At 37.4% G+C, this 11,904-nt stretch overlaps 2 protein-coding genes across 3 annotated transcripts; both read right to left on the bottom strand.

Annotated features, from left to right (window-relative positions):
• Nucleotides 1–394: 394 nt before the first annotated feature.
• LOC127421478 (alpha-ketoglutarate-dependent dioxygenase alkB homolog 4-like) lies at nt 395–2,827 on the bottom strand. Of its 2 annotated transcripts, none has more exons than XM_051664562.1 (3): nt 2,696–2,824; nt 1,923–2,078; nt 395–1,016 (listed from the first exon to the last, which is right to left on the bottom strand). In XM_051664562.1, exons 1-3 carry the CDS (start codon nt 2,822–2,824, stop codon nt 498–500), a joined length of 804 nt encoding a protein of 267 aa, XP_051520522.1. In that variant the 3' UTR covers nt 395–497. The 2 variants fall into 2 exon arrangements, with proteins under 2 accessions (XP_051520522.1, XP_051520512.1); XM_051664552.1 differs by having other exon boundaries at nt 410–1,016; nt 1,923–2,114; nt 2,696–2,827.
• On the bottom strand, nt 2,467–6,061 carry LOC127421554 (DNA-directed RNA polymerase II subunit RPB11-a). Its single transcript, XM_051664681.1, has 4 exons — nt 5,968–6,061; nt 5,462–5,551; nt 5,176–5,350; nt 2,467–3,616 (listed from the first exon to the last, which is right to left on the bottom strand). Exons 1-4 carry the CDS (start codon nt 6,018–6,020, stop codon nt 3,581–3,583), a joined length of 354 nt encoding a protein of 117 aa, XP_051520641.1. The 5' UTR covers nt 6,021–6,061; the 3' UTR covers nt 2,467–3,580.
• Between the last annotated feature and the right edge of the window lie 5,843 nt (nt 6,062–11,904).

The raw sequence follows: 11,904 nt of genomic DNA on the forward strand, positions 1-11,904 counted from the left end.
ATACAGGTGGCTTCAATGGAAGAATATATCATCAGTGAACAACCTCGGAGCTCATGGTAGATCTGTCTTTAAAATTTTATAAGTTATCATTGAAAATCAAATAGTCTATGGAAAAAAAAATAAACTGGATTTTTACTTCTGTTGTGCTTTATTTGGTTGTGGCATCAACTCAGTTCTGCCATATTGAGAGTGGCATTCAGCAGGTATTTCAAGGTCATATTTCAAGCACACAAATTTAAACCGAAACAAAATATTTCTAAAATGTGAAATATTTTGTTTTAATGTAAAATGCACAGAACAAATTTTTTTTAAATATAGTTTTGATTAATCGTTTAAAAGGCCTCTTGAATTAAATGATAGCACTCAAAACTCCAACTTATTTTAGTACAATGTTAATAGTGTTTATTTAAATTAGAATTAAAAATCATCACTTTACAGTTGTGTGTTAAGAAAATTGAACATACATTTCACTTTGGACATAAATAGGCAGAGATGGCTTACAGTGGTACACCCTTGAAGCTCAGTGCAATATCTAACAACTCAGATCCCAGCTTTTCCTGTACCCCTCCCTGTAGAAACACAGCAGACAGCTCTCTGAAGGTGCTGCACACTCTGCGGCTGTGAATGTCTTTTCTGTGAATGGCATGTTTCCATCGAAGCCGTGCCTCTCCATAAAGTACAACCAAACATCTCCGCGGTAGATGCACTGCCACTCTCACCTCCCCTTTGTCCATGTCTCCCCATCCTCTATCCAAACTCATTGTGAAGACAGTGTTAGAGAGCAGGTTGATGGTTACCAAATGCTCTCCCCATAACCAGCTGTCATCTAAGTGAGGGTCAATTGCAGAGCCCCTCAATGGATCATAGTCCAAGTTGCACTGTTCTACTGGTTTGAAGGAGGCCAATAAAGGTGCCTGCGTCATCCTATTAACCAGGTAACTGCTGATCGCAGGGAGGCCAGTGAAGTCCCCCACACGGACCCGCTGTTTTTTGAAGTTCACCTTTGGCCCAAAGTCCTTCAGATAAAGGAAAAATATATATTCAGTTGGATGTTACTATGACAGCAAAAACTCAAAGTTGACATGTCAAGCAGTAAAAGCAGTTTCCTTAAGTCTGTTATGCTATACTTTATCTAAAACATACATTTTGTATAATTATTATACATGCAGCTTTTATGACGTCATATTGAGACTACATGCAATATTTGTACTTTTAAAAATTAAAATCACACTGCAAATGCATTTAATTGAACTGCAAAATGCAATAAATGTTAACATTGTGACCAGTAGGGGGCCTGGGTAGCTCAGCGAGTATTGACGCTGACTACCACCCCTGGAGTTGCGAGTTCGAATCCAGGGCGTGCTGAGTGACTCCAGCCAGGTCTCCTAAGCAACCAAATTGGCCTGGTTGCTAGGGAGGGTAGAGTCACATGGGGTAACCTCCTAGTGGCCGCGATTAGGTGTTCTCGCTCTCAATGGGGCGTGTGGTAAGTTGTGCGTGGATCGGGGAGAATAGCATGAGCCTCCACATGCTGTGAGTCTCCACGCCACCATATGGACCTACTAAATAGTGGGAATTGGGCATTCCAAATTGGGAGAAACGGGGATACATTTTATTTTTATTTTTTTAAACAAACAAACAATTGTGACCAATTACATAACCTAAAATATACACATTTATGTAAATATTTATGCTGTATAAAGGTCAATTTTTTTTTTTTTTTTTTTTTTTTTTGGCACTACCTATAGAAAGCTGTTTACCTTTCACAATTGCAAAATAAACAATAGCTGTACATATTCATACTTGTAAACAACATATAAAATGGAAAGAAAGAGAAACACAGAGAAAGAAATGTATAAAGAAAAAGAAAGAAATGCAGAAATGTAGACAACTGATACATTGCAAAGGGATTCTTAAAACACCTGTTTCCGCCGGCCTGATTGAGACTCGTTCCAGACATTTTCGTCCATTCTTGCGACCAACTCTTTCTCTTCATCTTCCGAGACAAAATCCTCCCACAAAAACACTCCAGGAAACGCAAAGGACTGTCGAACACCTCTGTCCTCTCGGACTGCTGACTTTGACACGGGATCATAAGTGAAATCATAATGTATCTGTATAAGAACATTTGGGAAAAGTGCTCAATGTAATATATTTACAGATTAACAGGTGTATTGTAAAGGTGCACTCAGTAATTATTATATATATATTTTTTAATATGTCATCGTGGACACCAAGGGTGTAGCATCATTTAAAAAATAGTTTTAGGTACAGATGCCATAATAGAAATTCACTATTTATAGTCAACCAGCATCAATTTAGAGTAAAAGTGTCAAATAACAGGACGAGTAGTATTCGGCTGATCATGTGATCCTAACATGGCAGCCCCCATGTGTGGACCTTCTCCATGTAGAATAAAACAGCTTTTTATAAGGTTACTGATATGAAATGAAGACTCCAGTCATATGAATGATAATGATTTTATATATTTGTTTCAAAATTACAATTTATTTCTTGAGTAAAACTTTTTAAATAGTGAAAAACAATAATAATAATAATAATAAAAATAGGAAGTGCACCTTTAAAATCACAAATGTAAGGATTTTAAGCAAAATCAGACACCAGAACACAACTGAACTCGTTGTGAGATTAAGCGTTTAAGTCTGTCGCTTTTTAAAATGTATTGTTTACTTACCAGCTCATTCTTATGCAGTATATTTTGCTTAGACTGCTCTTGCTCGCATCTCAGGCAAGTTCGTATTCCCTTACAACCACAATCAAAACGCTGCCTCTGTCCAGTAGCCATCAAGCCGCATTTGTGCATCCCTTTAATGTGTCCCCTTAGAAACAACTACTTGAGGCTAAAATAGTTCCCAATCTTGATTTCCATCCCAATTTACACAATAAAGATGGTAGATGCTGTAACTACACCACCCGATGACAAAAAGCATATTTCTCCATAGACAGCCATTCAAAAGTAGCCGTGTTTTATGACGAAATACCAAAAAATTCCAAGAACCATTTAAATTATTTCATTACATTATAGCACATCGTCATCCGGTGACGCTCCTGGGAACCCTTTGCAAGCTGAGCAATCATAGAGATGAACGGGGATGATCGCTCTCTCCAAGTATTTTATAGCTCCATGGTTAAGACTCACATAAATCAAACAACGTTATACTATTTCTTAAAAAAAAAAAAAAAGGACATTTATTAATGGAAAAAAACAAAGTACATCACAAATGAATGAGACCACAAAAAACACACAATTCTCTTATACATGAATTTACTGTGCAATTAAATATTTTCAAAGAATGTTCAAATTTAAGAATTTCATTATATCAGCATGTTTAGTTAGAAAAACAATCCTGAAAGACGAACTTCAAAGTTCTTAACCTCAATCTGGTTACAGACTGTTGAAGGTCTCTGATTATTTAAATGACAGCTTGTCAGTCACCCTCTTAATATTTGAGGAAAATAAATAAATGGGATTATCGAAACACCGTAACGCATTGTAAGAACCCACTTTAAGTGTGGCAATTCAGTCCATTGGGAATTAGTTGTAGACTGTAACGGTTCTTCATTCTATTCCCTCCTGCTTGTCTTTGATGGCAACCTAAAATCAAGAAAACATCAAATCAATTTCTAAACGCACAATACAGACTTCATGAAAACAAAGGCGACAATAATATTCCAACAAAATGTTTACAATTTCTAAAGAAAATGTGAGTAGTGCTCGCCTGTGCAGAACTCTGTACCACGATACCAGGGTGTTGCTAAGGTGTTCCAGACAATTTATAGCATGTTGTTTGGGTGTTCTTAGTGATTGCTTACTGGACTTAGTCTAAAGAGCCCACCCCTAAATCTCAATGATATTCTGGTCCCTAGACATGGCATTTGTCCTTCCTTCAATGTAAAACTATAGGAAGGGGCCTGGGTAGCTCAGTGGTAAAATACGCTGGCTACCACCCCTGGAGTTCGCTAGTTCGAATCCCAGGGCGTGCTGAGTGACTCCAGCCAGGTCTCCTAAGCAACCAAATTGGCCCGGTTGCTAGGGAGGGTAGAGTCACATGGGGTAACCTCCTCGTGGTTGCTATAATGTGGTTTGTTCTCGGTGGGGCGCATGGTGAATTGAGCGTGGTTGCCGCGGTGGATGGCGTGAAGCTATGTCTCCGTGGCAACGCGCTCAACAAGCCACGTGATAAGATGCGCGGGTTGACTGTCTCAGACGCGGAGGCAACTGGGATTTGTCCTCCGCCACCCGGACTGAGGGGAATCACTATGCGACCACTCCACACCATTCCAAATTGGGAGAAAAAGGGGAAAAATCCCCCCCCCCCCAAAAAAAAAAAAAAAAAGTAAAACTGTAGGATTTTTCCTCTTACTTGTAATAGTACAGCTGTTCTCAACAAGCCCAACGATCATTCACATTTGTGGCAAATGGTGCAGGATGAATTACTCATTTATGTTTAACACTTAGGGTTAAGAACAAACAACTAATAAACAATACTGTAATTTAAATCACATCACCACTCATTAGCCGTGTTTCCACTATTGGACAAAATGAGGGCGTGCTAGTGTGTTCCAGGGCCAGTTGTGTTCCCACCGTCACTCCCGGGGCTTCATTGTGTCTCCTGTGGGCCAACGGCCAAGCACCCTAGACCGCGATTACCCTTGAGCCAAAGAAGACCAACTGGGGATTGAGGTGGGTTCAATGTCAAAGGCGGAATTTCGCTCATTAAAATGAGTCAGATCGACAGCATCTGCGTAAACGAAGACGTGATTAAATGTATTTTTACGGAACTTGCCAGGTTGTGTATCCAGTGCACAACAGAACAGATTCGGGGAAAAGTAAAATCATTTGCGGACCGTACAAATCAGTGTTAATTTCAAGGGCTATTTAGTCTCCAGAGTCTGATACTTCAGCTTGAGTTCCCTCTTGCTTGTGAAATGGGCAGGGTGTGTGACGCTGGCACCAGGGCGGTGAATAAAGGGTGGGTTTTAGGGCAACATTGCGGGGCTATTGGCTCGATGGTGGGAATGCAGATCGATTTTGGTCTTGTGGCTCGAGGCTATTGCCCCTGGCTGAGCAGCTGATAGCTCTGGCTCGCCCTGGCCCAATAGTGGAAAAGCGTCTAATGAATTAAAACAGACTGCCATGCACATGCCACATACCCTAAACCGCTCCTCTAGCAGGGAAAGCTCACTGATCAGATCAGTGATTGCATTAGTAAAGGCTTCCTGCGGACTGTAGTCTGGTGTTGTCTGAACACGGATCACAATCTTGTGCTCCAGAGGGTGGGGAACTTTATATCCAGCAAACAGCACCTGAGGGTCCTTCAGCAGTTGTCTGAAAGATAAAGAAAGTGTCATAGGGTTACTACACATAAGCTACCAACATAATGGCACAATGAGAACAATGATTGAAATATGAATGGTGGATCAAGACTTGTGTGCTTACGACCGAATGATGTTCCCCAGCGTGTGGTCCTCCTTATTCAGTGTGAACAGACATGCATTGGGCACTTTGGTGTCCTTAACTATTGTGATCCTGTAAAAGGAAGTTTAACATGAATATTAATCAAACTTATATTGACAACCGTCAAACTGACCGTGGCCAATTCTTCCCCCACTGTCAGATGTGATATTTCATTTTCTCTTTGTCAGTAGTAGTAGTACCATGGCACTCTTTAATGTACGCAAACCTTCACTATACAGTGAAATAAAGGTGCAGTCTTCTACAGTCTACCATCCATATATCAATGTAAAAGTAAAAAAAAAAACCCAGTCAAATGTTTACATTGTAGTGCATTAACACGGACTGCTAAATCGTAGTACCTGTCGTTAGCCAGAAAGCTAAACACTTTGCAAGAAAGCCTACTGTGTTCACAATGAGCTTTTATTTTATTATAGCCAGCTATCAGTTTGTGTCACTTAATAGTAAAGATCACGATGCACTGCGCTTACTTTTTCTCTCCCTCAAACAACAAAAACGACTCGAATGCTGGTGGCGCGTTCATCCTGTTTGAAAACCAGCAGCACTGCTGCTAATGAGCTCACGATGCACTGCGCATGCGCATGCGCATTACACAACAGGGAAAATGCCTAATCTGAACAGTAGTGTTGGTTGAGTAAAGACCGCTGGAGGGCTGTGATGAGCCGTAGATCATAATATGAAGTACCAGAGCCCTTCTACCAAGAGAACCTACAAGGTTAGCAACAAAATGCATACCTATGGGCAGTAACACTGGCGAGAAGACAAGAGGCCGTTTATTTATATGGATGTCTATGGAGGAGACGCTTCAGTATGCTGAATAAACTACTTTTGTGTGAGGAAACAGCTCATCGCTTAATGAATTAACCACCTGTCCGCCAATTTTCAACACGTTTTTTTTGTCCCTGGGTGCTATGCATTATCAACACACTTGGAAAGCTTATATAAAAAAATTAAAATTAGTTTATTAAAAAAATATCACTCTAATTGAAATGTTTCAAACAATGTTTTCTTGGGAATATTCACATTTACATCCTGTTTGTCTTTTGTAATATCATTTTGACTAACAATAGCCAGTTCCTCAGTGACATATAAAATGTTTATCGCTTATTTGTGCTCAGTGATGTCATTCAGTGGCAGTTTATGGTGACCACCTCTTCAAGCTTCAAAAGAACGCAAAAGTATAATTCAGAAGTCTAACAAATTATTACATGAGACTCACGATTGTTATGAAAGCATATGATAAGATTTCGTGAGAAACAAACTGAAATCTAATGTATTATTTAGTGAAAATGTTCACTGACCGTTGATCTCCTGTGCGCATTCATGCTAGGGCACGAGAGCAGCTCATGAAGTTGGGGTGTTCGTGTGAAAACATGTTTTGTTTATCTAAAAACAGGTCCTCCATAGCGACAACAGAACCCAACACAGCTACACAAAACAGAGAACAGAACTTACTAAACATGTCTGAAGAGTTTGTAGTCGAAGAATTGATGCATTTCTATGTCCAGCCTTATTTTATTTTTTTTACGGTGTACTCGGGAATGAAACAGAAACATAGAGGAGGCCACAGGCAGCCGCAGTCACACGGTGTCCTAACCTGACGGCAAACGACATGTGATAAAAGGTATATTTTCTACACTGAAAAAAATATTTTGTGGTTTAGTAAATATAGCAGAAAAGGGTAAGTACTTTCTACATTGAAGAAGTTAGTCTAAGCATGAACTTGAAAATATGAAGTAAATTCTTGATTCAAATATGTAAAAATGAATACTCTAGCTAATATGTAAATATATTTATGATTGTTTGCTATTTTTTCAATGTGTCATCATGTATTAATCCTGAAGTAGAAAAACTTTTCATATTTATTTGATAATTTGAGTAAATTTCACTGGTAATTATAATAAGTAATTTTTACCTAACTTTTCAAAGCTGGTGTTCCCAGCAAGCACTGGGCTTGAATAATTAATGAGATTGCATGGTTTCACTGTTTGAAAGTTTATTTACATCATTTTTATTGTTAGTTTTGTTGTTATATTTGGTAACTTTTTGTTTTGTTCAGCCTTAAGTTCTTAAATTTTCTACTCAAAATTACCCGTTCTTGATCAAAATATGATCTGTTGATTGTCACCGTCGTGGTGTTTTGTGTACCAAGTGTTGAGGTCTGCATGTTTTGTTTCATGTTCTTATTGCCAGTACTGTTTATTCAAACACCATGTATATCATATTTCATAGTTATTAAGTTTATTCAAATGTTTATGTTAAATGTACTCACTCACTTTAATCAATAGTATGTCATAAAGTTAAGTCGATTTTATTTTGAAAAATTGTGTGCAAAAACCATCCATTTATTTTGCAAAAACTTGAGAACTAAAAATTTAGTAAATCTTACTAGTCATTTTTTTAGTGTATGGTAATCAGAGTTTTTGTCCTAAGCAGCAGTGATGAGTGACGGTACATTCTATCATTCGCTTGTTTTCTGTTTTCAGCGTTGTACGTGTAACTCCATCCACTGTGAACTGGCACCGGTCTAAAAATGTAAAAAAAAATAAAATAAGGATGGGTGTAAAAATGTATCAATTCTTTGACTACAAACTCTTCAGACATGTTTAGTAAGTTCTGTGCTCTCGTTCCCTATCACAGGAGATCAACGATCAGTGAACATTTTCACTAAATAATACATTAGATTTCAGTTTGTTTCTCACCAAATCTTATGTATGCTTTCATAACAATCGTGAGTCTCATGGAATAATTTATTAGACTTCTGAATTACACTTTTGCGTTCTTTTGAAGCTTGAAGAGGTGGTCACCATAAACTGCCATTGTATGACATCACTGAGAACAATTCTTTTTCACAATTTCTCCCTTTGTGTTTAGAAAAAGAAAGTCATATATGGTTATAACAACACAGGGGTGAGTGAACAATGACTGATTTTTTTATTTTTGGGTGAACTATCACTTTAAAAATGGGAAGATTAAAAAAAACCCACAAATTGTCTGGTACAAACGGTTGCGGTTCTGTTGCTGGTATTGTATTATGAATGAAACACATAGAAGGATAAATATCACAGACTTCAACCCAAAATAAACTTACTGTAGTTGTGTGGGTGTGTTTACATATGGGAGTAGGCTATATCTAGTGAGTGTGGGTGAAGAAATCTCTAACAAATCATACCACATGACTTTCACAAGATTCTTCACTCCTTCCACATTTGATGTACTTGAATAATGAGTCAGAGCCAAAGATTTTGTTTTTATTTTGTATATGTGGTAACACCTTGTGGTAGTGCAAGGATTGAACTATTAACCTATTTAACAAAAACGTATAATTCAGGAATAGCTGTAGGGTATTTCCCATTCTTATTTACTTGTAGTTGACTTGTCTTGCATGCATGGCACATAGAAAGCTGCAGTTATAACACTAGTTAAAAAATGATTAAAAATAAAAAAATAAAAAAATAAATAAAAAAAATAAAAAAAATAGTTGGAATTAGCACACAGTTCTAAATGAAAGTGATAAGACAATTTGATGTCTGTGATGTATTATAGTTTTTCTCAAGCTTTGGCTCAATTCTCAAATTAGATTTTTTTTTATTTTATTTTATTTTATTTTTTCAAAACAATAAGCTCAAATCTCTGAACAATTATTTTCTTGTTCACACCAGATTTGAATTTCTTATTCATTTAAGCAAATTTAACGTGTTTTGGCACATGTGTGCAAAAGAGTAAGAGTACAATTGTCTACAATTTGCACAATAACTAAAAGCACATGGCTTGCTGATCAAAACTGATGACTTGATTCTCAGTGAAATTGTCATAATCTTCACAACTTCTAAACATTCTTTCATCGTGTGAGCCATTACATGCAAAATGATCCATTCAATTATCAAAATCTGTCAGACATACAGCACATGCAGATTCCATAGATATCTATGACATGGAATGTTTGTGATGTCTGCTAAATCTCTGGCCAACAAGAGCGACAGGATGTCAACCAAGAAGATGGGAACTTGTTGTGTTATGTACTGCGAGGAGGTACAATTTATTGTTTTTTACAGAACTACCGCAGGTTTTTTCATTGTTGCTGTTTTTTGTTTTTTGTTTTTGTTTATGTCATTTTGTGGCAATGTTTTGTTGACTAAATATGACTTTACATGTAAGAAATGTGGACATGCAAATGTGAATTTTCTGTTTACATGTAACACATTGCTACAAAAATACATTTACTGTATACATACAAATGTGCATATCCTTTTTCTGTGTACTACAGTATTGTACAGTATTGACTTTCCCAGTAAACTTATACCTACTGTTGAAATCGGTATCTAAAAAGCTCAGTGTGATACATAATAGCATTCAGCTAGACAAAATTGACATTCTTGTATAGTACAGTAAGCAGTCAGTGTCAACAAAAAAGTAGAACAAAAATTACATTTGTATATAACAAATATTTCATGGGTTGACTGCTATGGTGAAAAAAACATCTAAACATTTTGGTCAGTACGGCTCACACGAGATTTTTTTTTTTTTTTTTTCATTTTGGTGGCATTGGCCAATTTACTGACACAATAACTAGGTTTTGAAGCATAAATTAAATGTTTTGGGTATGTTACTACATTTTGCAGTCATGCAACAGAGTTGTGATGTCCCATAAAACAGTTGTACTTACAGTTTAGAGAATGTTAAGACCGTTTAAAATAATGAGCCAAAGCAATTGAGAAAAACTGTAAAGGAAAAACAAAGATATGTTACATCATTGTAATGTGATAATTTTATTGATGTGTTTATTTGTAATGTAATGACTGTATAATAGAAAACCTTTCTTATGTTTTAAAGATGTCACAATAAAGTGGCATTTTTATGGTTAAGCCTTTTTGCACAAATATTGCAAAATCCCCTGTGAAATCTTCAAACTCTTTGAGAAAGGCCATCATTGTGGGCGAAGAAATGTGAAAATGTTAATGAAGAGGAGTCTTTTTTAAATTTCTCAAAATACAGTTTAGTATATCATAAACATTACAGTCATGTCTGTTTCCCATAAGCACTGAAAATATATTTGATTAGAAAGCAAACTGAATGATGATCAAAGAGAGGAACAACACACATAAGGTAATGACCACTGGAACAAGATTTTCTTTTCACAATGCTTCCTTCTCTTTTTCTGTAAATAACGACCTGTAAAATACACAGAGGTGAACATGAGGAACTGCTCGTCCAGAATGTTTGCATTACTGTAACTGTAAAAGCCATAGATAGATAGATAGACAGATGGATGGATGGAAGAAAATATACAGGTGCATCTCAAATTAGAATGTCATGGAAAAGTTCATTTATTTCAGTAATTCAACTCAAATTGTGAAACTCGTGTATTAAATAAATTCAATGCACACAGACTGAAGTAGTTTAAGTCTTTGGTTCTTTTAATTGTGATGATTTTGACTCACATTTAACAAAAACCCACCAATTCACTATCTCAAAAAATTAGAATACATCATAAGACCAATAAAAAAAAACATTTTTAGTGAATTGTTGGCCTTGTGGAAAGTATGTTCATTTACTGTATATGTACTCAATACTTGGTAGGGGCTCCTTTTGCTTTAATTACTGCCTCAATTCAGCGTGGCATGGAGGTGATCAGTTTGTGGCACTGCTGAGGTGGTATGGAAGCCCAGGTTTCTTTGACAGTGGCCTTCAGCTCATCTGCATCTTGTTTCTCATTTTCCTCTTGACAATACCCCATAGATTCTCTATGGGGTTCAGGTCTGGTGAGTTTGCTGGCCAGTCAAGCACACCAACACCATGGTCATTTAACCAACTTTTGGCAGTGTGGGCAGGTGCCAAATCCTGCTGGAAAATGAAATCAGCATCTTTAAAAAGCTGGTCAGCAGAAGGAAGCATGAAGTGCTCCAAAATTTCTTGGTAAACGGGTGAAGTGACTTTGGTTTTCAAAAAACACAATGGACCAACACCAGCAGATGACATTGCACCCCAAATCATCACAGACTGTGGAAACTTAACACTGGACTTCAAGCAACTTGGACTATGAGCTTCTCCACCCTTCCTCCAGACTCTAGGACCTTGATTTCCAAATGAAATACAAAACTTGCTCTCATCTGAAAAGAGGACTTTTCCACTGGGCAACAGTCCAGTTCTTCTTCTCCTTAGCCCAGGTAAGACGCCTCTGACGTTGTCTGTGGTTCAGGAGTGGCTTAACAAGAGGAATACGACAACTGTAGCCAAATTCCTTGACACGTCTGTGTGTGATGGCTCTTGATGCCTTGACCCCAGCCTCAGTCCATTCCTTGTGAAGTTCACCCAAATTCTTGAATCGATTTTGCTTGACAATCCTCATAAGGCTGCGGTTCTCTCGGTTGGTTGTGCATCTTTTTCTTCCACACTTTTTCCTTCCA

This window comes from Myxocyprinus asiaticus, chromosome 3, assembly GCF_019703515.2.
Source record: "Myxocyprinus asiaticus isolate MX2 ecotype Aquarium Trade chromosome 3, UBuf_Myxa_2, whole genome shotgun sequence".
Classification (NCBI taxonomy): Eukaryota; Metazoa; Chordata; class Actinopteri; order Cypriniformes; family Catostomidae; genus Myxocyprinus; species Myxocyprinus asiaticus.